General features: G+C 35.1%; 2 protein-coding genes across 3 annotated transcripts in view; both read right to left on the bottom strand.

Annotated features, from left to right (window-relative positions):
* LOC142337753 (biogenesis of lysosome-related organelles complex 1 subunit 2-like) overlaps positions 1 to 2,040 on the bottom strand; it is a 6,994-nt gene extending 4,954 nt beyond the window's left edge. Inside the window, exons 1-2 of the mRNA XM_075387249.1 lie at positions 1,709 to 2,040; positions 1,238 to 1,395 (exon numbers count right to left, since the gene is read on the bottom strand). Coding sequence (XP_075243364.1) covers positions 1,238 to 1,395; positions 1,709 to 1,952 — 402 coding nt within the window. The 5' untranslated portion in view covers positions 1,953 to 2,040. The remainder of the gene's footprint in view (positions 1 to 1,237; positions 1,396 to 1,708) is intronic.
* Positions 2,041 to 3,958: 1,918 nt separating this feature from the next.
* LOC142337751 (uncharacterized) lies at positions 3,959 to 26,813 on the bottom strand. Of its 2 annotated transcripts, XM_075387246.1 has the most exons (10): positions 26,685 to 26,801; positions 26,423 to 26,451; positions 24,494 to 24,699; positions 24,265 to 24,310; positions 24,003 to 24,073; positions 21,472 to 21,687; positions 16,111 to 16,288; positions 15,227 to 15,324; positions 5,911 to 6,044; positions 3,959 to 4,192 (listed from the first exon to the last, which is right to left on the bottom strand). In XM_075387246.1, exons 3-10 carry the CDS (start codon positions 24,536 to 24,538, stop codon positions 4,093 to 4,095), a joined length of 888 nt encoding a protein of 295 aa, XP_075243361.1. In that variant the 5' UTR covers positions 24,539 to 24,699; positions 26,423 to 26,451; positions 26,685 to 26,801; the 3' UTR covers positions 3,959 to 4,092. The 2 variants fall into 2 exon arrangements, with proteins under 2 accessions (XP_075243361.1, XP_075243360.1); XM_075387245.1 differs by lacking the exon at positions 26,423 to 26,451 and having other exon boundaries at positions 26,685 to 26,813.

The following is a 26,813-nucleotide window of genomic DNA, read 5'->3' as shown; positions in this document are numbered from 1 at the left end:
CATTTTTCAGGACGAAAAGTCAAAAGCGTCAGGCGAGAAATCGGTCAAGCGAAAAATCTCATAAAAAGACTGACAGGACTAATATAATTGCTACAAACTTCGTTTGAGATCAATTAAACACAAACAAAAACTGTTCTTGATTTTGGAAACATAGCAGTCAAAGTGATAAAAAATATTAAGCAGAAAAACAATTAAATTTCCTTATTTAGCCTAAAATTGTGAAGTTATCCTCCTGTATAGTTTAAAATGTAGAAACTTAGTTCAGGGATTGGAAACAAGAAAATAATTTGCAGTTAAATTGTCGCAAAATTTTCAAATATTGTACTTATGAAAAAAATCATGCAGAATTTCAAATACTAAACGCCACAAAAATTATTTGATTGATAGTAAAATTAAATTAAGATCCATGACAGTGCACACCGAGACTTTTTCTAGTAATTAATTCCAAAAAAAAAAACAAACAAAAAACAGAATTGGACAAAAAACTGCCAAAATCGGGCAAGCATGTGTACCATTCTATCAAACAACAACATTCGCGCTATAAAGATGCATTCATTGCATGAAATATCAAAGTTAAATAGCCATATGCACTAATTGTTGAAGAAAAATTTGCTTCAAGATCAAAAATTGAAAAATGAATTTAAAAAGCCAATAATGAAATTGGGCAAAATGTGCTCATTTCGAATTTAAAACGCATTATCAGACTTTTAAAACACTGTAGTATCAATTTCAGGGGTTCGCAAATTAATACAGCTTCTATTAAAAACTATTTCTTCAAAATAAATTATAAGCAAAAAATTGACCCAATTCGACAAAAAAAAACGGCTAAAAATGATTATCTATATGCGGCATTCTGTCAAAACACACTTTCCAAAGTCGAAAAGTCATTCACTGATCGATGCGCATGATCAAAAAACTTCTCTTGCTCAGAAAAAAAGTTCATACGGTAATTTAACATTTTCGCTTTTATGTCAAAACGCTGTCTGAACAAATGGTACTTCCGGTAAAAAAAAAACAACCTTAAGAAAGCCGATACTCCTCTTCGAGTCGCCAACAAACCTTAAGAAAACCAATACTCCTCTTCGAGTCGTAAAAAAAACGAGGAGAAAGCCAATAATAGCCCCAGCTATCGCTGTGCAGATATTAAACAGACGCCAACTGACCCCGCTATCTTAATGCAGCTACCAATTAGCTGTCGCAAATTTCACATCTTTTTTTAAAAGCCAGAACACGGTGCCTTTAAGTAAGCCTCGACTTGTCCAGACTGGTCATTCAACATTTGAATCTCATTGCCAATACTGTTCATGTTTTCTCTGGTTTGACGCAGCTTGTCTGTCACGTGATCGTTCATGTCCTGCATGCCCTTGTAGTCATCACATACGAATTTGGCCTCACCTGGTAATAGAAATAGAGTTTTCAAATAAAGAGCAATCGAAAATTGATTCAATATAAACAAGTCGACTCCTCTGTGAAATGTGCAATGTGGAACCATTCTTCAACAGCCATATATTTTAACTTGAACCAATTTACTTCTAAAATAAATTTGACGCAAAAATATCTCAGTTCACTAAAAAAAAATTAAATCGCTCAACTGATATTCAGAGTTAATATCCAAATCTTTGTACATGAAATATATGATAATTCTGAATTATTTCCTTTTATCGGAATGTGTTCATAAAGAATAACAAAATGCGCTTTGATGGCTTGCCTTTAACACACTCTTTGAAGGTTCGCCACGTCACTTCCGAGGCAGAATGAAGTCGCTGGCTTGCACTAGGGAATGAAGGGGGAGGGACCAGAGAAGAAGGCGCACCACTATCCCTATTAGCAGACGAGGACTGTTGAGAAGGCACTTGGGGTGGCGGAGGAGTGGGTGACGGTTCTAGGGCAGTATCTCCTGGTGGAGATGGTGACGAGGTAGATGGAATGTCGGCGGTTGCAACGGACGCCATGTTTGTTATACGTCACCAGGACAGATTCAAGTTTAAATTGACAATCATCATAGGTTAAAACCAATCTGAAAAACAAGTGCAAGGTTACCGATTGTAAGTATGATCAAATGCATTTAAGAAAATACTTTGTTTTCCACTCGTAAGACCCCAAAACATCTGTTTAGATTGAGGAACAAATCTGGCGAACCTTCGATTCGCTAGATTTAACCGAACACTGGGAAAAGCAATGTAAAACGTTCAATATCAGAACTTGGGATTTACCGATTTATCCCGTTCTTTCGGCCTATAATTTGTATGACACACGTATATAAAATACGAAGGCATGAAATAAGTGTCAGAGGCTTAGTAATGCGATAAACAATCATATAGTGACTGTGTTGGTGGTTGTTTTGGAATACCTTCTTATGGATGCACAATTCGAGATGCGAGAAGCTAAATTATTATAGAGCTCAACAGGACTACCACCGGTCTGCTGGGCCTTTCTAAAATGTGAACTAAGCTATCATGAACAAATATTATATGATAGAACATCACAATTTAACTTGATAAGGTTGATGTTAACATCAAGAAACATACCCGGCAAATTGCCGGAAAATAGCCGCCGTTGATTCCAATAAGCATGATTGGGATTGAAAGAATAGAAGATATTGAAAAAAAATAGATTTTTGTACAAATATATTTTTTTAAGTCCGATTTATTTTGATGGCATTTCGTAGTTGAAGATAACGTACTTCTGTTTCTTAGAGAGAGGCTACAGGGGCTACTATCAATACCAATAAGCATTAGAGATGGTAACTAAGACGTATAGGAACGACGTTCAAATAGCGGGCATCTAAAATTGGGCTTTATGGGTTTATCCCGTTTCTACTTCTGACTTCAATTTTTTATACTGACTCTGTTCATTTTGTATTGCTTTGCTGAGCAACTGATGTTCAAAATCACTTTTAGCAGAATGAGAGAAGAGGGAAACTAGCCGAGAGAAGTCAAAAAGATTTCACGCAAAATGTTGAAAAAGCGGCAAAATGAGGTAAAGCGAAACATTTTTTTTATTCGACTAAGTAAAAAAACATAGCAGGACAAGTCCTGACGTACTATTCAAAAAATTTTCATTGACTAAACAGAAAAAATAGACCTAGAATGGACTATGAGTGAATTGAGAAAACCATTTAAAAAACAGATAACAAAATAAGAAAAAAACAAAAAATGTCAAAATTCCGCATGTGAACAAAAAACCACTAGCGAGAAATTAAAATTCAATTCAAACAAAAAACTAGGCCTAGAATGAGCTGTGAATGGATTGGGAAAACCATTTAGAAAAAAGCCGATCCAAAAAATCGAAAAAACAGTAAAAAATCAGAGTGAAATTGCCGCGTGTGAACAAAAAACCACTACCGAGAAACCGAATTTTTGTTCAAACACCGTTTTCTCACTACTTTAAAATTAGAGCGAAAAAAATTCACGCCGCAAAACCACTCGCTTTTTCGCTCCATTTCCTGTTTCGGCGTGACCAAAATCACTACTCCAATTTGACTTCAAAAATCATGAAAATGTGTGAACAGATCTTAAAAAAAAAGACAGCGCCCCAATACAATTCAAATTCTTTGAATTGTAAAAAAAATAGGAGCGCTATAATAGCCAGCTGAGAAGATGAGTGCGGCTATTAAACATACAAATACGAACAACCTATCGGTCAATTTCATTGAATTCATATTATATTTCAGGCTACCTACCCTTTTATTCACTTATACACACTTTTCAAAGTTTCTGGAACTTCAAAGACTGCGAAAATCAGCTGAAGGATATTTTGTCATAATCTGTGACATTTCATTACATAATATCACATAGACCGAACTACTACAGAACACGAAGTTTATTTTGTTGAGCAAAACGGAAACATGACTTCCTCAGACGCTTAACAACGGATGGTTTTCGATTATAGCTGATTAATCATGACCGAGGCGCGGAATGGTATGCATGACAACCTCGGCTTTCAGAGGTTGAAAAGGTCATTTTGACGAAATTCAATTTACTCTCCAATGGAGGAAACAAACTAGTTAGACTAATCAATGTACAATGATCACTGCTTGTTATTGTTTTTCTGCAATTATCTGAGAACTTTGAGGTGCATTTGTTTTTGAACTCAAGGTTCCACTGTAAATGCGGGAGCTTCAGTTGGAAAGTCACCAGGACCAGCAGAGGGGTGGTGGAAGGAACCAGCTGATGAATTTGGCATTTGACCTCTGAAACGTTCATTTTATAATACGAAGGAGCGAAACAGTTTTGTTCCTCAGACCCTTACCCATTAAACATAAACGACTATCGTTGGGAGAATTGCTCTCAAACAACCGGCGAGCAGTTGGCTTCGTCAGCAGCTAGCCACGGTTTATTGAACCTAGCGCTAGCTTGATTCGACTCTTTGCAAAATTTGCAAAATATTGCTTAATTTAAAAGAGAAGCTTCCAGATTTCGCACGCAGTGAAAATGTTCAAAAATATTTTTTCTCTCCTGAGTTATTTCAAGTAACCCATCTGCAAGACTTGAAAAACTTCGTTGGCCAGTAATGATAGTTAAACTCAGAAAAAGACAAAAACAATCAAAAATTTTGAAAACAATCGCAATTTTTAACAAAATCTTGATAAAATTCAAGACATTAGAATCTTCAAAACCATTTGATTGCCTTATGAGAATATCCAGTATCACTATTTCAAGCTTTAATTAGTTTTACTGACTCAAAAACATCCATAAACTTGGACATGATAATAATTCGAAAACTTAAAATTAAATTTTATCAAAAAAGTGCTAAAGCTGGAGTCATTAAAATATTGATATCAATTCCATGAATCTACAAACTATGCGACAGCTTTTCAAGAAGCCTTGGAGGAGGTCCCTAGGACCCTGGTGACGGAAAAAATGATCAAATCTCAAGATTCAAAAAACTTGAAATTGCAAACAAAAAATAGCTGATCTTAAAATCTTGAAAAACCTTCCATTACATCTAGAAGCTATGCAGTAACCTAAGCTCAAACTCTAGAAGGGGTAATGTGGCTGTTGAGGTTGGAGAAACCAAGAAAATGACAAAAAAATTTAAAAACTTCAAAAAAATTAGAAGTAGAACTGATAATAGCGATAATAAACTGACAATAAATGTTTTTAAAAAAAATCTAAAAATTGCAAGTTTTGTAAAAAACGCTGAAATTCGGGGTGTTGAAATCAGAAAAAACAATTCATTACATTTAGAAGTTAAACAGTACCTATTTTCGAACCCTAAAATTCGTGATGTTAAAATGTTGAAACCATTCCACTACCACTAGAAACTATGCAGTAGCCTATTATAAAACCCTAGAGGATGTTTCTTGACACATAGGGCTGAAAAAACACAAAAAATGACAAACATTTTGGACAAACTGCGCGGTGGGGGGTGTCGTCAACCTCTAAGAACCGCCCTTCACAACCTAAGTATAAGCCTCCAAAACAGTTTGAGCTGAAACAGAGCTGAAAGGCTCTAAGAGCACTTAATGCCCACTGGGAGCTACCTGTTCATCCCGTTTTTGAGGACGAAAAGTCAAAAGCGTCAGACGACAAATCAGTCAAGCGAAAAATCGCAAAAAAAAGATCGACAGGACTAATATAATTGCTACAAACTTCGTTTGAGAGCAATTAACCATTTAACAGAGGGAATTCAAAATACAAGTTTTTTTGTACAACTTGGAATGCTCATTCTAGTCAAATATCAACTTAGGCAGTCCAATTGAATTGAGAAACTGAATTTGGCAACATCTCTTTAGTGACTTCAAATTTTTGTTTCTAGTAATTACACCTAATCAATTATTTACGCAGACACAGTTAAATAATTAAATTCAGCTGCAAGATTCCCATCCGACGTAATCACCTAGCTGATGTATACGCCCGTCCTCATAACACGATATCGATGGGCATTCCGATAGATGTGTTTACTAACGAGAATAGTCCTGGTAGTCTGAATGGGCTACCACTTTCTAAAGGTGCTGGCATTCCCATCATGTTCTGCGATGCTCCTGGTCCTGACGGAAGGTAGCGTACTTCTGGGGAAGAATTACTCTGTCTCGTAGGACTCTTAAAAATAAAAATTGAACGCATGATGAGTCATACAAAAAGCTGGTGTGCGTCACTATAACTTCAATCACCTGTAACTTAATTCCTTTTTACCACTGCTTCAATTAACACCGCCATATTTTGCATCAATTTTTATCACATTTATACTTAGGTTTCCGTTAATCACTCCAGGACTTAACTTGCATATAACTTGAATTTTTTTAAAAAAACTTTAGAAAAACTGTCTACATCCACGAAAATTATATCTTAGCAGGACAAAAAAACTTTAAAATCCAATTATATCTTATGTCTGCTTTTAAATGAAACAAGTCCGAGAATTTTTTAAAAAGTACTGCCATGCTAAAAATTGGTGTTCACTTAAGGCGAGCTTCATTACCTTCGCGAAAGCTTAGACCTTACTTAAACTAAGCAAAGTGCATTGATTAAAACATAACCGCCTAACGTCGGACCAATTACTCTCAAATGACTGGCAACCTGTTGGCTTCGTCAGTAGCTAGCTGGCGAAAAAGTGGGTGCAATAGGGTAGGGGGCTTAATTGAGAGAGAGGGGTTATCGGGGTGGGGGTCGAGGGTCAGGGGTTAGGGTGGAATGTTCTTGTGCGCGCGCGCGTGTGTGTGTGTGGGAGGGCGGGGTGAGGGGGGTTGGAGCGCGAGATGCTGATGGCGTCACGGTGTGGTTTTAAACCGCAAAAACTATCCCTCATACCATGTTTAATGTCTTCTCAGCAGCTTCTGTGATTTGTATACAGAGACCAGTCGTTCGAAACCACCAAAAACACCGCAATTGAATCCTTGACCTCAATTGGGCTCAAATAGGCGAAAGAAAAAAGGATTAAAAAGTGACGATCTGTGATATATTCTAGTTCGAAACAAAGGTTGAGAATTTCGAACGTAGCCGGCAGATTGCCGGAAAATAGACGCCGTTGTGTTGTGTTAAGGGGGTGGTTTCGGTGAATCTCATACATAGAAACTAGTGAGCCGCGAAGCTCTAAGAGAACTTAATGCTTTACATGTTTATTCTCTTTCTGAGAACAAAAAGTCAAATGGCCAGACGAATAAACTCTCGGAAAAAAATGGTAGTACGAAACCGAATGGTGGTTGAAGTCAACATTCAAAAACATGTAAATGTTTGAAACGAAAGTCAAATATAGCCGGTAGACTGCCGGAAATTAGACGCCATTGACGCGCTCGAAAAAGAAAAAAAAAGAAGACAGAAATTCGCTGATTTTTTTCAGTTTCTAAAAGTGTTCTAATTTGGCGTGCAGTTTCAGTAGGATTCCAAACTGTACATAGCTTTCTAAACTGAAAGCTAATAAGCTCAATACCAATGCCAGCTAGCAAACACTCTAATGAACTTTGATAACCTCATTCTCAATGACTTAATGACGGGACTTTATCGGTTTATCCTGTCTCTTTTGATTTTTTGACTTTGACAGTATTCACCACATCGCGTAATTGAATGAGTGAAAGAATTTAAAATCCATTCAGTTGAAACAATGAGTGAAGTGAGTCAGAAGTCAAACGTGAAAACCGTGAATTATGTAAAGTTAAAAACGTGATCAAAAGGTAAAGCATTTTTTTTAAAGGAGAGCGCCCAAATAATAGCCGTTGAGAGGCTGATGGCGGCTATTAAAAAATAGCGATTAATGGCTTGAGTTGAATATACGAAAACCTAAATTAATTGAATATAGTAGAAAAGTGTGGTAGTAGAAAATTACCCTTCGTAAGTACAAAATTTTCAACTCTCATTCAAGGTCTTCCTAGTGGAATTCACAGACAACACTGGTTTCAGAAAATTACTCTGGGTAAAAATTATTCCAGAGAAAAAACTAATTAACAAAAGATACAGTTACTTATTTTATGCAAGCGTTAGCCAACTTTTCTGCAACAAAAAAAACAGAACTCAGAAGAATAAAATTAAATCTATATTAAAACATAGCCGACAGATTGCCGGAAAACAGCCGCCGTCGACGCGCTTGATGAATATCGGGATTGAAACAGAAAAAAGAAGAGATAAATTGATCAAAATTTTTTCTATTTTTTTTCAGTGTCAAAAAGTGTTCTAATTCGGCACTTAGATTCGGTTGGATTCGAAAACTATACTTAATTCAGCTTCTAAACTGAAAGCTAATAAACTTAATACCAATGTCAGCGACCAAACACTAATGAACTTTGATAAGCTAATTCTCAATGACTTAATGACAGGGCTTTATCGGTTTATCCCAACACTTTTGATTTTGCTCTTTTGATTCAATGCATGAAATATTGCGTAATTCAATACATGAAAGAATTTAAAATCCATTCAGTTGAAACAGCGAGTGAACTAAGTCAGAAGTAAGAATGGGAAAATCGTGACTTATGTGAAACGAAAAATGTGATCAAAAGGTAAAGCGAATTAAAAAAAAACATAGCAGGACAAGTCCTGACGCATAATTCAAAGAATTTTCATTAACTAATCAAAAAACTAGACCTAAAGAAGACTATGAGTGAGTTGGGAAAACTATTTCCAAAAAATCATAAAAAGAATAAAAAGACAGAAAATCAATGTCAAAATGCCGCATTTGAACAACAAACCACTAGTCAGAATGTGAAATTTGGTTCAAATAAAAGACTAGTTCTAGAATGAACTATGACTGGAATGGAAAAACCATCTGATCCAAAATATCGAAAGAAAACTACAAATCAAAGTGAAATTGCCGCATGTGAACAAAAAACCACTAGCGAGAAAGCGAATTTTTGTTCAAACACCGTTTTCTCAGTCTACTTTAAAATTAGAGTAAAAAATTTCACGCTGCAAAACCACTCGCTTTTTCTCTCCACTTCATGTTTCGGCGTGACCAAAATCACTACTCCAATTTGACTTCAAAAATCATGAAAATGTGCGAACAGATTTTTAAAAAATAGACCCAATAATTCAAATTCTTTGAATTGTAAAAGGAGAGCGCCTAAATAATAGCCGTTTGAGAGGCTGACGGTGGCTATCAAAAGTAACCTAAACTCGGCTTCTAAATACAGAGCCAATCAACCTAGTAGAACTTTCAATTGAAGGGTTTCCTTGTGAACTTTGACCCACCTACTGCTTGAGACCTACGCGCTTGATCGGTTCATCTCGTCCCGACATTGCGTTTCTTTTCGAAGTTTCAAAAACTAAGTAACAAACAACTAAGTAACCCAATTTAGTCACTTAGTTATCTAAGTAAAAAAATTCACAAAGGGGGCTTCAAATGACGCCATTTCATTGAGGTTATTATATATCACTATAACAACTAATAAAATTTTAAGTGAAAAATTACATCATTTTCGGCGCAGCTTTCATCTGACTTCCAGTAGTGAACTGCCACCAGTTGAGTTCAGTTGCTAACATTTGTGAATGACATGAGAAATTTAGATCACGCAAGAACGAAAAAGTCAAGGTAGTAAATGTCACTCGAAAAGTCAAAACGGTCAAGCATAAATTTGCATAAAAAGACCAACACTTTTACAATTAATGCTTCAAACGTTTGTTCGAAATATTTACTGAATTTCATTGAGCAAACAAATCCAGTGCATTATTTTACTGTTATTCAAAAGAATACTAGAACACAGCCATCTAGCCGCTAGATTTAAAGAATCTGGAAACAGATAGAAATCGACAGTCTTTTTCTCAAAGAGTCCTCAGTTATTTATGAAGTTCGACAGTGAGTTTTAATAGCTATGCTCATTGCGACTTCTAATTGACGTCGATGAGCTTATTAGCAGCTGTTAGCATATGCTCTAACAATCGGCCATCATCTAGCGCAATTCACTTTTTTCATCTCCGGTTTATACCGCTCCATACAACTTCCTTCTGTAGACCTTGACAGGATTAATTGGCTGGATGAACTCTTAACTCCATTCAACCAAAGCAATGATTGAGTAACTCAGTCGTCAGGGTCAGAAGTGTATCGAGGGTTAAACAATACGAACTTCTTTTGAGATCAATGTTACGGGGCATGAAATGACTTATCTTTTAGGAGTTAAGTGGCTCTGCAAAGGAGCAAACATTCCAAAGAGCTTCACTGATTATTTTACAAAAAAATTAAAGATACCCGACAGATTGCCGGAAAATAGCCCCAATTGATTCCCATAACACCGATTGGGGTTGAAGGAAAAGAAAAACAATGATAAAAAGTGACTGTTGTAAAACATTTTCAAAGCGCGAACTATTTTGATTGGGTTTGTAGTTATACAAATTCCTCTCTTAATGAGAGGATGCATGCGCTAGTATCAATGCTTAAACGCATTACATATGTTAACTAAGACTTACAAGAACAAACTTCAAGTAGCTGGCATCTAAAATTGGGCTTCATGGTTTCCTCTCGTTTTTATTTTAATTTTGTTTTTCGATACTGATTCGGTTCACTTCAGACTGTTTTGCTGAGCAACTGCTGTTTAAAGCTTTTCAAAAAAACTTTGAGCAGAATGAGCGAACAAGGAAACTAGACTAGAGAAATCAAAAAGCAAAATGATCTGCAAGAGTTCAAGCTGTGAACTAGAGTATCGCAAAACAAATTTTTATTCGAAGAAGTAAAAAAAACCTAGCAGGACAAGTCCTGATAATATACAACAAATTTTCATTGACTCAATAAAAAACAATGACTTAAAAAGGACTATGAATGGATTGGGAAAAGCAATTTGAAAAAAATCAGCAAACAAAAAAATTTCAACAGTAAAAATGTCAAAATCACGCAAAAAAAACAAAAAACAATAATTTCAGAGAAAGCAAAACTCAGTTAAACACAATTTTCTCACTACTTAATAGAGCCAAAAATAACACGTCACAAAACCACTTTTGCGTTTTTGCTCCGTTTCCTGATTCGGCGTGACTAAAATCATCACTGCAATTTGACATCAAGAATCAAGAAAATATGTGAACAGATCTACAAAACATAGTCAGAAGGGTTACGGAAAAAACTCAGAGTAGAAACTAAGCACTCCACTAAGCATTTTGAAACAATAACAGGAAAAATTGAGAGTTAACTGACAAAAACTGAAAAAGCATCTGATTAACTGTTCTTTAAGTTGCGACCTCAAGAGAACTATTGGAAAAGACTTTGTAATACATGAATACAGGTATTTTGCAATAAACTGATAGCAAATGAAAAAAATGCAACGTTGTCATAAAGACACAATAACAGGAAAATTTGAAAAAACTGACAAAAACAGAAAACGCATCTGATAGTTTTTTCTTTAAATTGCGACCCCAAGAGAACTGTTGAAAAAGGACTTGTTAAAACATGAATATAGGTATATTGCATAAACAGATAACAATCTAAAAAGCAACGTCGTAAAGAAAAAACAGAGGAAAGAAGTTGAAGACCAAGGACAAAAACATAGCTGACAGATTGCCAGAAAACAGCCGCAATAGATTCGTAGATCGGCAGTCTAAAAAAACAGTAAAAAAGACAGACCAAAAAAATTCGTCTTTTCATTGAAGGCTGATCTGATATATTTTGAATAAAAATCTGTATAAGTTATTGCTGCCTCTATTGGCTGATCTCAAATAACTTTCATTTAGAGTGACGCACGCCCATTTGACCTTATCTCTTTGAATTAAAGTAAATAAAAGTCAATTTCAAAGTGAGGAAGTCATTTTTGAGAGTGAGGTAAGTCAAGTGTGACCGAAAATTTAATCACGCGCATGAACAAAAAAACTCGCTCCACTAAGAGCGAAAAATGAGGTCACACATGCAATTCAGTTGAAATTGCATGAACGAATGAACAAAAAGTGGCTGACGTCATATGGTCGTAACAACAATCATGACGACGAAATAAAAAAAAACTAAGAGAAGGCCAAAAATAGCCCCAGCTATCGCTGTGCGGCTATTAATAAATATCAAAACTTTGGAGAGAAATATAAAGCAACAAGAGAAAAGCAAAAAAACCTGAAATTAGAATTTTGTATTTATTATTTCAGTGCGAAATGCCTTGCCTAGCTTTCAAATGTCACTTCATAGTATCAACACCCAAAACGTTGCTCTCAATTAGGAATTCAACAAAAAAAATGCAGCGAAAACCATAAAATTATAAGTCAGCAAGAAAAAACTAAAGTTGGCAAAAATGCTCAAATTTACTCGATTTTCTTAAAACTCGGGAAAAAATCAATCAAATGAGACAGCCAAAAGTGCTAAAGCAAATTATTTAAACCACAGCAAATCCCGAAATGCTATTAAAAAATGAATAAGAACTCAAAAATTGCTGAAAAAGCTTAAAAAATGCTCAAATTGAATAAAAATAACTCAAAATTGACACCAAAGGTGTACAGTTCGCTTCATGTTGTCAAAAAAACTTGAAAATATGTGAACAGATCTACAAAACATAGTCAGAAGGGTTACGGAAAAAACTCAGAGTAGAAACTAAGCACTCCACTAAGCATTTTGAAACAATAACAGGAAAAATTGAGAGTTAACTGACAAAAACTGAAAAAGCATCTGATTAACTGTTCTTTAAGTTGCGACCTCAAGAGAACTATTGGAAAAGACTTTGTAATACATGAATACAGGTATTTTGCAATAAACTGATAGCAAATGAAAAAAATGCAACGTTGTCATAAAGACACAATAACAGGAAAACTTGAAAAAACTGACAAAAACAGAAAACGAATCTGATAGTTTTTTCTTTAAATTGCGACCCCAAGAGAACTGTTGAAAAAGGACTTGTTAAAACATGAATATAGGTATATTGCATAAACAGATAACAATTTAAAAAGCAACGTCGTAAAGAAAAAACAGAGGAAAGAAGTTGAAGACCAAGGACAAAAACATAGCTGACAGATTGCCAGAAAACAGCCGCAATAGATTCGTAGATCGGCAGTCTAAAAAAACAGTAAAAAAGACAGACCAAAAAAATTCGTCTTTTCATTGAAGGCTGATCTGATATATTTTGAATAAAAATCTGTATAAGTTATTGCTGCCTCTATTGGCTGATCTCAAATAACTTTCATTTAGAGTGACGCACGCCCATTTGACCTTATCTCTTTGAATTAAAGTAAATAAAAGTCAATTTCAAAGTGAGGAAGTCATTTTTGAGAGTGAGGTAAGTCAAGTGTGACCGAAAATTTAATCACGCGCATGAACAAAAAAACTCGCTCCACTAAGAGCGAAAAATGAGGTCACACATGCAATTCAGTTGAAATTGCATGAACGAATGAACAAAAAGTGGCTGACGTCATATGGTCGTAACAACAATCATGGCGACGAAATAAAAAAAACTAAGAGAAGGCCAAAAATAGCCCCAGCTATCGCTGTGCGGCTATTAATAAATATCAAAACTTTGGAGAGAAATATAAAGCAACAAGAGAAAAGCAAAAAAAAACCTGAAATTAGAATTTTGTATTATTTATTTCAGTGCGAAATGCCTTGTCTAGCTTTCAAATGTCACTTCATAGTATCAACACCCAAAACGTTGCTCTCAATTAGGAATTCAACAAACAAAAATGCAGCGAAAACCATAAAATTATAAGTCAGCAAGAAAAAACTAAAGTTGGCAAAAATGCTCAAATTTACTCGATTTTCTTAAAACTCGGGAAAAAATCAATCAAATGAGACAGCCAAAAGTGCTAAAGCAAATTATTTAAACCACAGCAAATCCCGAAATGCTATTAAAAAATGAATAAGAACTCAAAAATTGCTGAAAAAGCTTAAAAAATGCTCAAATTGAATAAAAATAACTCAAAATTGACACCAAAGGTGTACAATTCGCTTCATGTTGTCAAAAAACTTTCAAACGAACTAGTACCAATTTAGAAAGCAGAGAAACACCTTTGAGTTATAACTCAAATGCGGCTTTCAAAAAGCCTCACGTGAAAAAAATTTTGTTCGCTCGGTGAAAATTTTTTACACCTACTTTTCTCGTTAGCGCTCTCTCTCTCTCAAATTAGCGATATTAACAGAAAACCACTCTCTCTCTCTTGTATTGAAAACACTCCAACAAAATTACCTATCAAAAAAGATACTCCACCAATATTCCTCTTCCAGTCATAAAAGAAGACAGCCGCTCAATACAATCCAAATTCTTTGAATTGGATAAAAATGTGAGCACTATAATAGACAGCTGAGAAAATGAAGGCGGCTATTAAAAATTTATTATTCTGCTGCCGTAATTTTATGTCACTGAAAAATTCGGAGAACCTCTGGGTCAAAATAGCTGAAAACTTCAGGCCTTTCTTTCGATCCATACTTCTAGATTCCTCTGTGCTACTTATTAAATGTGTTTATTTACGTATATAGGTTGGCTAGTTTCCTCTGTGCTACTTATTAAGTGTGTTTATTTAGGTATATAGGTTTTATATATATCATGCATTGCATAAATTTTGAAATTTAGCAGCACTCTTTGAATTGACAGTCAAGCTTTGTCAAAGAAAAAACATACCCGGCAGATTGCCGGAAAATAGCCGCCGTTGATTCCAATAAGCATGATTGGGATTGAAAGAATAGAAGATATTGAAAAAAAAAGATTTTTGTACAAAAACATTTTTTAAGTCTGATTTATTTTGATGGCATTTTGTAGTTGAACATAACGTACTTCTGTTTCTCAGAGCGAGGCTACAGGGGAAACTATCAATACCAATAAGCATTAGAGATGGTGACTAAGACTTATAGGAACGACGTTCAAATAGCGGGCATCTAAAATTGGGCTTTATGGGTTTATCCCGTTTCTACTTGACTTCAATTTTTTATACTGACTCTGTTCATTTTGAATTGCTTTGCTGAGCAAGTGATGTTCAAAATAACTTTTAGCAGAATGAGAGAAGAGAGAAACTAGCTTAGAGAAGTCAAAAAGATATCACGCAAAATGTTGAAAAAGCGGCAAAATGAGGTAAAGCGAAACATTTTTTTATTCGACGAAAAAAAATAGGAGCGCTATAATAGCTGGCTGAGAAGATGAGGGCGGCTATTAATAACAAACTTGACGAGAAGATGCATGACGCACCTTAAAAACATACAGATTCAATTTTTTCAAAATTTCCTTGCTTTGCTAAAATTCCTGCCTTTGACCCGGGTGGTTATATGGATCTGTCATCATCTGTAATGAATTGTCGCCGCCTAAGTGTAGTATTTGTTGATTGTACTGGCTAGCACAAATTACCAATGTAAAAACACACAAGCTTATGGAAACAAAACTTTTGTTTATGGAGAGAAAATAGATTCCATGACTAATGCACACCTTGTGAGGGGATCTGGCGGCAAAATTAGACATCATCATCTGCTGCATAATAGTCTGATTCATCTGCGCATTCTGCATCATCATCATTTCCATCAGTTCTACAGACAACAATACATCATTTGATTTGTTATCCAATTATATAGATTTATAAAGGAGGCTTTATGGACACGTTAAAATAGCCCAGCCTGTGATTGATAAAACTGAAGCAGAAATTTGGTGAAACGGTTCTATATCAGATCACAGCCTTGGGTATCTCTTTAAATTCTGATAATTCAATTGAGAATTGTCTGTTTTATTATTGTTATTATTAGTCAGAGCGAAGATTTCCGGCTGATTTGAAATCTATAGCCATTTCCCACACAATCGGGTTTTCACAGCTCATCCTTATTCACTCACATTGGATCGTTGACTCATGTAAAGTTTTTTTTATAAACTTAGTATAAGCTTTCTAGAACTTAGAGGAATTGGTTTGACAATTCTGTAGTCACAAACAACCTAACGAACCACCGGGAAAATACACTATTTTCCCTGAACAGTAATTAAATGTCTTACCTCTGGTCTTATCTTTTAAGAAACATAATATAAATCTGGGGCTGGGTCACATCGCCCAACAAGGTCGCGTTGTGCCGAAATCAAGGATACATCGCGACAGCTAACATGGAATCGCACTGCAAAATATTTTTCGAAATTTTTCATGCAGAGTAGGTACTTGGTAAACCTGCTTTATAATGCTTTGGTAAATCTGCTCGATCGTGTATGCAATCATTTGTTGCCAAAATTACTATCACTAAATTAATGTTAAAGAGCGAGGAACAGATTTAGACGTCCAGGTTGCCTAGACGACGTTTTGGAAGCTCTCAAGTTTTCAATTAAGGAACCCTTACCTGCAGCTTTGCTTGTTTGTTGCTGAGGCGCGTATCCCCCGTACGAAGACATTCCATAGGGTGAAGGGTAACCTCCATAGGGTGCGAAGGCAGGAGGTGGAGGAGGAAAGAATGAGTATGCGGGCTTGTAGTGATTGCGTGATCTCTGCTGCAGCCGATCTGTTGGACTCAGAGAATTCTATGGAATAAAGAAAAAGAATTGGGTCACTTTTGGATAATTGCGCAGTTTTATCGACAACTCACCAGACATCCGAAGATGCTGAGCATCTGACACTGTTAACCACTTATTATTATTTCCTATTATTTCAATCCGACTGGGCAATGATTAAACTGGACAATGATGCAGTAGGTTTTTAGTTACGAATAAGTTAAATGGTGATTGTTATCACTTCCATTCGCCAAAACCGATGTGGAATGAACACAAAAATAGTTTCGTTCTTCATCTGAAGCGTATTAAAAAAATCGAAGATCGAAAATAGCCGCAATAGTCCTCGGTGACCTTCATTAGCTCTAAGGGTTAGATTCGGATTGAAATTGTTATGTTACGCATGAAGGAAACAGCTATAATAAAAGAGCTCTGTTGAAATTAGATGGTGAAAGATGAAAAAGTTAAAAACTCTAATTCTCAAGAATTAGGGCGCTTAAGTTTGTGTCAATCTTTAGACGCACTCTACTGATCCTCAATTAGTAAATTTTCTTAAAATCTAAACTCCATTAAGTGAATGTGAAAGTTATTCTAGGTTAAGTAAGTGAGGTAAGCAGAAAATAATCACACAATTGACCTGAAAGCTGACACAAAAGAGTGCCAAATGACGTCACACACACATTCAATTGCTCTGTTGAAGACACTGAAAATAAAGACGTCAAATGGTCGCAAGAATTATCGATGGAGACCACGAAAACATAGCAGGGCACGTCTTGAATTACAATTCAAAGAAGTGAATGAGACACGTGAAAACCCCTCACTGGCCAGCATAACACTTGATGAATACGGGTCAAACGGAGCAAAAATAGCTTCACAAATTTACAGAAAAATTTTCAAGAAAATTTCATTTAAATCAGATTGTTTTGGCAGCTTACAGAAATCCTGCTTGACATAGATAGGCAGAGGCAGGAACAATTGTGAGAAAACTAGTTGTCTTTGTGCTCAAAACCAATATTCAAAAGCAATCTAAGCAATAAACCATCTAGATACAATTTCTTGACCTTTTGCACACAAAAAATAAAAAAATATTTTAAAAAAACTTGAACAAATACCATTGCTTATATTTTTATAATAATGCCGTCCAAAACAACCATTTTTAACAAACACTGAACAACACTCATCCTACAGACTAAACGCAACCCAATCGAACACTTAGGAGATATACAGAGCAAAAAACTTCAGGAAAAAATTGTTTCGAAAAAATAGCGAAAATTAATAACCATAGCAAGTTAGTAGCAAAATTGGCGTAGCAAAAGTTAACGCTTAAATGCGCAAAGTCATTACTTTCAAAGGACTTTTTCTTGTTCTAACATGTACTCAATGAAGCAAAAAAGTTTTAGAGAAGTATATGTAGTCCCAAAAGATAAGAACTCAAAAGACAAATTCTTTAAATACAAATTTTAGACACAACTGAAAAGAGAAACAAACAACCTGTTTGAACGACCATCGACCTCAACTGAAGACCCATTCAGACAAAATCTAAAAAACATCTTGGGCTCAAAAGCTTCAAAAAAACACCTTGGCCACTTTGGCCTTCGCAGCAACTCCTGTGTGAACTTCTCTTAAAAAATAAAGCAGAACAATTCTTGAAAAGTGATTCAAAGAATTGAATGAGAAACTGTAAAGAATCCTCCAAATAAACAACAGACCAATTGAATATCACAAGGCAAATAGGCAAAGAATAAATTTTCAATTTTAGAGAAAACAATAATAATATTTAAATTGTAGCTACTTCTGGTACCAGCATGTTGAATACCAAGGCTGTTTCGATCAAAAATGCAAGAGAGAAAGAACAGAAAATTGTCATGTAGTAAACATAACCGACTAAACGTCGGAAGAATTGCTCTCGAACGACTAGTGGGAGCTCTAATCAATTGCAGCCTGCTTCAGTCGATGGAGGGGTGGGGAGCCTAAATGTGACTAAGAAGTTCAATAGTCGGCTTCAAATAATCACATTACAGGTTAACATATACCACTATTAAGATTTAAAGTAAAAAATGGCACCAGTTTTGGCGCACTTTTCATTTGACTTTTAGTATTAAATTACCGCCAATTGAGTTCAGCTGCTTGAAATTGTGATTGAGGGAGAATTTTAGATCACCTGAAACGCAAAAAGTCAAGGGCGTAAAAGTCAAAATTGTCAAGCGAAAACTTTGCATAAAAAAGACAGACACGTTTACAATAATTGCTATGAACTTCGTTCAAGAGCAATTAAAAACTTTTCTAACATACAAAAAGAAAATTACAGGCACACAAAAACATCGAATGTCCAGAATTAGCAAAAAAAACTAATCCTTCACTGAAGGCTCTTTTTCGTGTTCCGCAGAATTTTGATACTAACCGACAAAACAATGGTTTCTCGCCAAAATCATTTAAACAGCAAATCTGCAGGGTGGCATATATGGTTGGAAATAAAAGGAACAAGGAGAGGCGAACAACCAAAAAAAAGCTGAAAAATAACTAAAGTAATTTAAAAATCTACTAATCTGTTAAAAATCTGCTAATTTATGTTAAAACAATGTTTTAAAAACCAATTTGGTGCTGCTAAAAACTACTCTTCAAACTGCAATATTTTTTCTTTTACAAATTCACTTCAATTTGTTGAACTACATTACCAAAAGACGCATCTCAAAAAATACAAATGAACATAGCTGGCAGATTGCCAGAAAATAGCCGCAATAGATTCGTAGATCGGCAGTCTAAAAAAAAAGTAAAAAAGACAGATAAAAAAATTGTCTTTTGATTGAAAGCTTATCTGTTATATTTTGATTAAAAATCTGTATAAGTTATTGCTGCCTCTATTAGCTGATCTCAAATAACCTTCATTTAGAGTGACACACACCCATTTGACCTTATCTCTTTGAATTAAAGTAAATAAAAGTCAATTTCAAAGTGAGGAAGTCATTTTTGAGAGTGAGGTAAGTCAAGTGTGACCAAAAATTTAATCACGCCTATGAACAAAAAACTCGCTCCACTAAGAGCGAAAAATGACGCCACGCATGCAATTCAGTTGAAATTGCATGAACGAATGAACAAAAAGTGGCTGTGACGTCATATGGTCGTAACAAAAATCATAACGACGAAAAAACATAGCCGGAAGAATTCTGGAAGCGACTCGAAGCACCAAAACTTCACAAAAGCTGAAGCCATTACCTTTTGTATTAAACCATTAACTCATTACCTTGGCGGGTCTGATCTAAAAATCGGTGAAAATTAAACCACTGTCACCAAGAGAAAGAAAATGCAGCAAAATTTTATTATTGAAAACGTTTGGTAACGTTAAGTCTGAAATTTTTAGGATGGTCAAAAAACTGATAGCCTAACAAAGCTGACAGGGCTATCAATTGCCCTCAGATAATTAATGATTCTAATCTCAAAAAGATCGCGAAAGCAAACGGCAGATAAAAACTTTTCAAAAAAGACAGGAAAGTCAAAATTATTCAAAAAAGAGTGCTCAAACTTAAGAATCAGAGAACCACTACAATTAGATTTCTAATCACGGCAATTAAGACAAAAATAATACATGATTTTTCCTTGTTGTATATATGCCAGACAACATGATTTCATACTAATTCAAAAATTGAATTAATCATAGAAAAACAAAAGCAACAGAATAATATTCAAAGGCAAACAATCGTCTAAAAACAATACCAAGCCCGGAATAAAATTGCAATGAATAGTAATAAGTCGAAATGTTGGAAAAGACTTTCTAGCAAACTCCCAGTACTGCCTTATTTTGAATTAAATCAATTGAAATCCGAAGAAACCAAGATCTAAGAAAAAGCTGAATTCATTCAATTTATAACAACTGAAAAAATCAATATAACGAATACAAAAGTAGGTGCCAGGACAAAACTAGAATGATACAAACGAGAATGTGAAGAATATGGACACAATGTTAGGAACACCGTAACAAAAAGACCAATTCTTGATTTTTGAAAGTTAAAAATCAAATTTAAAAAAATCAAGAAAAACGAGTACATTTCATTGATCAGCATTCGAGACATAGAAAAGACGACGAGTCATTCGAGACAAAAATCCAACTTGCTGAACAGAATAAAACAAGAAAAAGCAGAATTCAGACATACGAAACAATGAAACATTTTGCAAAAAAGTGGTCAAAAAATATTTAAGACTGCATTTATGAAAAAAAATTATCTGTTTTTTCAAAAACTTAACACCAAAAAAGGATTGAATTTTTATTGAAACGAAATTAAAGTCCCTCATGTTCCCCAAAATACTATTTCTAGTAATTAAAAGCAAAATACAAACCAAAAACTGAAAAAAATTGGCAAAAAACTACGAAAATCGGATTAGCAAATGTACAATTTTATGAAACAAAACTACATCGAGGTAGAAAGAGGCATTGAGTATATGAATTATCAAAGGGAAGTTGCCATATTAACTGATTTTTGACAAAAAACAGCTAAAAAATCCAAAAATGAAGAAATTAATAGAAAAAAAAAGCCAAAAATTAACTAAAAAATCAAGAAATATGTGCCAATTTCGCATTTGAAACGCAATTTCAGGCTATGCAAAATCCTGTGCTATCAATTTCCAGGGTTTACGTTTCAACATAGCATCGATTAAAAATTATTTCTACAAAAAACCAAATTACAAGCAAAAAAACTAGGCCACTTAGACGAAAAAACGGCTAAAAACGGTTATCTATTATGTGCCATTCAGTCAAAAACTACTTTTCAATGTCAAAAAGTCATTCACTAAACGCAGCGCATGATCAAATAACTTCTCTCGCTCAGAAAAAATTAGTTCACACTGCAATTTTACTCGCTTTCGCTTTTAGGTCAAAACATCGTCTGAACGAATAGTACTTCCGGTAAAAAAAAAAACCTTAAGAAAACCAATACTCCTCTTCGAGTCGTAAAAAAAACCAAGAGAAGGCCAATAATAGCCCCAGCTATCGCTGTGCGGCTATTAAAAAGAATTTCTCTCTATCAGAAGAGGTCATTGAACTGCGATCAACGTAAATGTCGGCCCCATAACAAAAAATGACAAACTGAACCAATTTGTGCTTCCATTTGAAAAAGCGATATTGCACCTTGAAAAGGCATGAGACTTAAACCCTCAAGTCACCATAAATTGTTATCCGAGGCATTAATGCAATGTTGTGTTAAAAATTCGACACATCCACTAACATGTAAAGCTACATCATTAAAGTTGTATCGTCTGTCCAATGCCAGTCCTTCTAAACCATCCAAGTGTCTGCTATTCCCCAGCGATGAAAAAGGCATAGGTGGATAGACACCTGGGATACCATTGGGAGGGGGATACTCATCCGTTGACAAATAAGGCCTCTGGAGTCCATTGTTATGGCCACTACTGTTCATTGAGTCTCCCTTCAGCTTCTCCATCTAAAACAAGGTAACAATTGTCTTTGAATTTAAAATAAAATAGCCTGCAGATTGCCGAATGTAGCTGCGAAAGATTTGCGAGCCACAGAATACAGAAATGGAATGGAGTTGACAAGTTATCGACAAGCTTAGAAAACAACAAAATTTTAAACGATAAATTTATTGGGCTTGCTCAATTTAATTCTACAGAAGCCCTTTATAAGGGACCTTTGTTACCCATACGGGTTTCTTGGGCCTTAAACTGATCATAATTAAACTTAGGTATTAGAGATCAAAGTATTTTTGTTGAGTGAGGAAAGTTACTTAGGAACACAATCTGGTCGCTTACTTTATCTAAAACTCCTCTCATTGACGGCGCAAATGCCGTTAGTGAGAGGAAGAAGTCATTTAAAAACCTCATCAAATGTTAAGCGAAAAAAGACATCAGACATCCAAAAAAGGAAACAAGACGATTCCTGGATTACAATTCAAAAAATTTCATGGAAATTCTGAAAACCCTGAAGGGACCAGCAGAATATTTAACCAATAAGAACCGTACAGAGAAACAATAACAAACATAGAAAACGCAAGAACCAGATAAACTAGCAGCTAAGAAAATCTTGCTTCACACATAAAAGCCACGTAGCCGCAAAAACAATAAAAAAGGGTATTTTTAAAACTTCTGGAACAATAACTGGACGTTTTTGATAATAATGTCTTGTAAAACCTTGAACTCGCAGAACGCAACTAACACAAACCATTGAAAAGATTTGAAAAACCAATTTTGTTTAACTTTTTTGATAGGGATGTCCAAAAAAGCAATTGCCAGCCAAATAATTCAAAAAATAACCTTAACACTAGTAAAAACGCTACTGCGAATATTGGCACTGCCCAGAGGCAACAACATAAGCGAAATATTTTAAAACTTCACTTAAAATTAGCGAAAATTACAAAAGTCGCTAAAATCCTAAGTAAGTTAACCCTAACTAAGTAAAATTGCCCCTCAATCCATTTGCAATTTGTAGACAAAACCCATTTTCCCTAAATGCGAAAACAATCGAACTAGGGACAAAACTTGCCGCATGTTTCAAATCAACCTAAAAAATATAGAAACATCTTGCTCGCAAAAGACTTCTATGAAGTGTAGTCAACGTCAATTAAAGACCCATTTGGCTTCCCTAGCAACTTTATCATTTGATATGCTACAAAAGCGAGCTCAGAGAATCTGAGGCTAACTAGCACCCCTACACTTTGCCTGTATATCCAGTTTCCCAAGCTCAAAATCTTTCAAAATGTGTCAAAAATCTCACATTAAAGATGTGTTAACATGTCATATAAAAACACAGTATGACCAATCCTGAAAACAATTAAAAGATATTTCATTCAGACAACAAATTAACTAGACCATGAAATGACTAGCAATGAATTCTAAAACTAATTCGAAAAAAACCGGAAACCTTGAAAAACAGTAACACCAAGATTTTTCTTCCCTAAATATCGCCGAACAGCGACTCGCCTCTTCACTCCTTTCCGGCTTTGGCTAGATCAAAATGAACACTCCACTTTCACAAAGTGCGAACAAATAATAAAAAAGACAGCGCCCCCATACAATTCAAACTCCTTGAACTGTAGAAAAAAGACTGCACAAAAAGACAATTTCTTTGAATAGTGAAAAGCCACGAGTGACCCAATATATATTTGCTCAGCTTACAGCTGTAAAAACATAATTCCTGCAGTCATCTAGCATTATTGACTGTACTTGTACAAATGAATTTTACAAAAATTTGATTGAGAATGAATGAACTGTTTCAAATAGACGGAAAAATGAAAACTATTTTGATTTGTATTTAAAAAACTTTCAACACATTTGAGGAAAAATGTTAAAAGAATAAAAAGAGAAACATTTAGCATGAGATTAATTCTCATTAAAAATTCGGGATATATTTCCTCATTAACGAGGTATACTTTTTAAAAGAAATAACGACATAAAATGTCAACATTTTCGATATCAAACAATAATGACACCTTTTTCGTCGTAAGCAAAGTAATTTTGGGACCCGCCTCAATCGCATTATAATTGAAGATATAACAAAAAGTTCACAACAACAGTAACTGTTTGTGTTTCTGATTAATTTTCTATTCCGAACTCAACAGTTCTGAATTTGAAATGAGTGAAGCATTATTAATTGTCGACAAAAATTGCAGAAAATAGAGATTTCGGAAGATTTAAAGAAAGACATTCAAGCTTCCTATCTAGAAGGTATCTCTCGATCATGATTGATATTACGAAAACAACAAATATGAGCAATCATATTTCCTGCCTGCTTCGTTTTTACCTTCAGTTCGGCGAGTAATTTCTCCCTATCCTTCATAGCATTTCTCAGCCGCACATCTGCACTGTTTGGCACTAAAACAATGTTCAAAGCTGTAAAACAAATTATTTTGTTCTATACCATTTCTATTAGCATTGATGTCCTCTATAATCCAAAATTTCGTTTAAATTAACAGCTCAAACTATTGATTTTTTCCAATTTCGCATTTAAAATCTGGAATACTGAAAAGATTATCAATACTTGGTCTAGGTACTTTCAATTTTACCTGGTCTGCTAGACATACTCCTGGGCTTCTGGCGACTCTGTAGCTTCTGAAAAGCAAGTCAAAAATGTTAACAAAAGAGTTATAGTTAAGGGTCATCAGTTACATTCCATAAAGAGTTTGAATACATCAATCAATATCCGAAATACTTATAGTTGCTACCAAGTTATCGTTATCCCGAACACTCATCGTTGTATTGCCATACTTAGTATATAGTTTCCTGAAGCAATACCTGTTGAAGCAATTTGAGCTGCAACTTTGCTAGATTGTCTTTCATTTGCTCATCTAAAGAGGAAGAGGCTCTGCTCAAACCAGCAGCACCCCCTCCTCCCCCTCTAGTGTCTATGAGGGAGTGGGCTCCTGTTGCTGTGGCCAGCTCAGCACCCCCACCACTGCGGGCTCTTTGAGGAGACCGGAAAGAACCACCCGCACGACGACCTGGAAACGAACGTTATTGCTTGCTTGAATAGAGTTGTGTCTTCACAAATTAATGGTATTGTGCAGTTGATTTAAATATAACGCAGTCACCAGAAATGTTGCGATAAGCTTAAGGCCCACCATAAATATCGCACGAAACCATTCAAGGTTGCCATACGGTCATAAAACTAAGCAAAAAATGACCTTAACGAGCTCAAATTTCTCGCGTAAAGCATGCTGAAATTCAAAAATAAGTTGCACCGGCCCTTTCATAAAGCGGGAATTCATATTTCTGGGCGCCAAGTGACACCAATTTATAGCAAGAATTGGAAAACATAAGTGGAGGAACCCCGAACCGGCACTAGGAGCTAGATAAAGAGAATTGCCAAGCTGAGAGTATGTCTCACGCCCACCAAAGAGAACAAAAATTTTTCGAGACAGTCAAAAAAAATTTTTTTTTGCTAATTAGCAATAGTTTGCGAGTGAGCTAAAAACCATTAACCGAATAACGTCGTAAAATTGCTCTCGAATGACAGGCAGCGCAAGGGGCTGTCGCTTAGAAAAAAATTTCTTTATGGGAGCAAGAACTGCGTGAAAAAGTCACTTGAGAAATCAAAGATTATTCTAGAAGAAAAGCGCGAAACGGTGAAGCGAAATGGCATTTTTCACCTCGGTGACGCCTTAACAATAAATTTGAACAGTGAATCAGATGTTAACAAAGACACAACCAGATAACTGCCTTTTCATTAAGCAATTGTAAAATTGATTTGATTTCAAGAAAACCAATTTTTATTTTTTTTGAAAAAACACAGGGTTATTCTTAAATTATCAATTTTCTTTTTCATAAATTCAAAAAACTTATAAGCTGTGAGTCCTGGGCAATAACTTTTACTACCAAAAAACATATTTTTGCCAATAATGCCTTCGAACCACTTGGTTTCGTGGCCCTTAAAAACATTTAACACCACTCCATTCGCTGTATTATAGTCAATATGTCTCCCATAAATTGTATCTGGATAAAAAGCAGCTAAAATAACACAAAATTTTATTTCTGAATTTGGACTTCATCAACCTTAAATCTAAACAAGCGCTATCTCATTGATTTCATAATCCTACTGATTATCTTAACTGACCAAACTGTCTTGTGCCAAATTTAAAAGTAGAGATTAGTGACTAACACTTTTGTTCTCACAGCGTTTTCTATTATTTTACCCTCAATACATTACCCCACTAAAAATTTTTGAGTAAAAATATTTTGTATATTTAAATTTTAGCATGTTATGAAACGAACATTACAATTCACGGCGTTATTGGGTCAGGTATCACTACAAGCTTAAATTTGACGCTCGGACCACGGCGTCGGATTTTTCTCTCAAAAATCTTGCCCTACGTATACAGAAACTGCTTTGTCTAATCTAGCTTGCTCTTAATATCCACTGCTCTAAAAACTCAGCACGCATTAGTAAATGACAACAAGACGAATGATAGCAATTATTCATATATCGCATATTTTTCACCACTGCGTTAAATATTTGAGCTGGCAAAACTTAATGGAGCATTGTATTGTATCTTATCAAGCTTTGTAGTACAATCAGTTATTTAATACATCAAATTTTTCTAAGCTTCAAAGATGTCATGATGCAGGGATTAACCCGACTGTTGAACATTGACCAGTAGTTCAAAATATTACAGAAGACCACGAATGAGCTGAGATAAGACAGAACATGCAACATGCAGAACTTACCAGGTCCTTTGGTAAAACAGAGACACAACCTGCAGCAAAAAATGGTAATCAAAATCCATTTTGTTCCGATCTCGAAAAGCTGCTCTTGTCGAAACTGAACTGTTGTAACTTAGCAAAATCCTGCTATCATTTTGGTGTTCGAAACAACATCGACATTATTTAGAGATAAAAATTGAATCTTCTAGACTTTTGCTCTGTTTTTTTGTTAGGTTACAAATAATATGTTAGTGACTTATGACTAATATTTTAAAAGTGTACCCACCTTTGGAAGGGCTCAGCACAGGCGGCGCAACTGTTGCCATCCTCGACTCAATTCAATTAAAACTATCGGTCAGATACTACGGTCGATATCCATTAAATCTGAAAACAAGTTTGCATCAAATCCATCGTT

This window comes from Convolutriloba macropyga, chromosome 4 (genome assembly GCF_964194025.1).
Source record: "Convolutriloba macropyga chromosome 4, txConMacr16.3, whole genome shotgun sequence".
Classification (NCBI taxonomy): Eukaryota; Metazoa; Xenacoelomorpha; order Acoela; family Convolutidae; genus Convolutriloba; species Convolutriloba macropyga.
The sequence above is the reverse complement of the archived record's forward strand: the minus strand, read 5'-3'. Positions and strand labels throughout refer to the sequence as shown.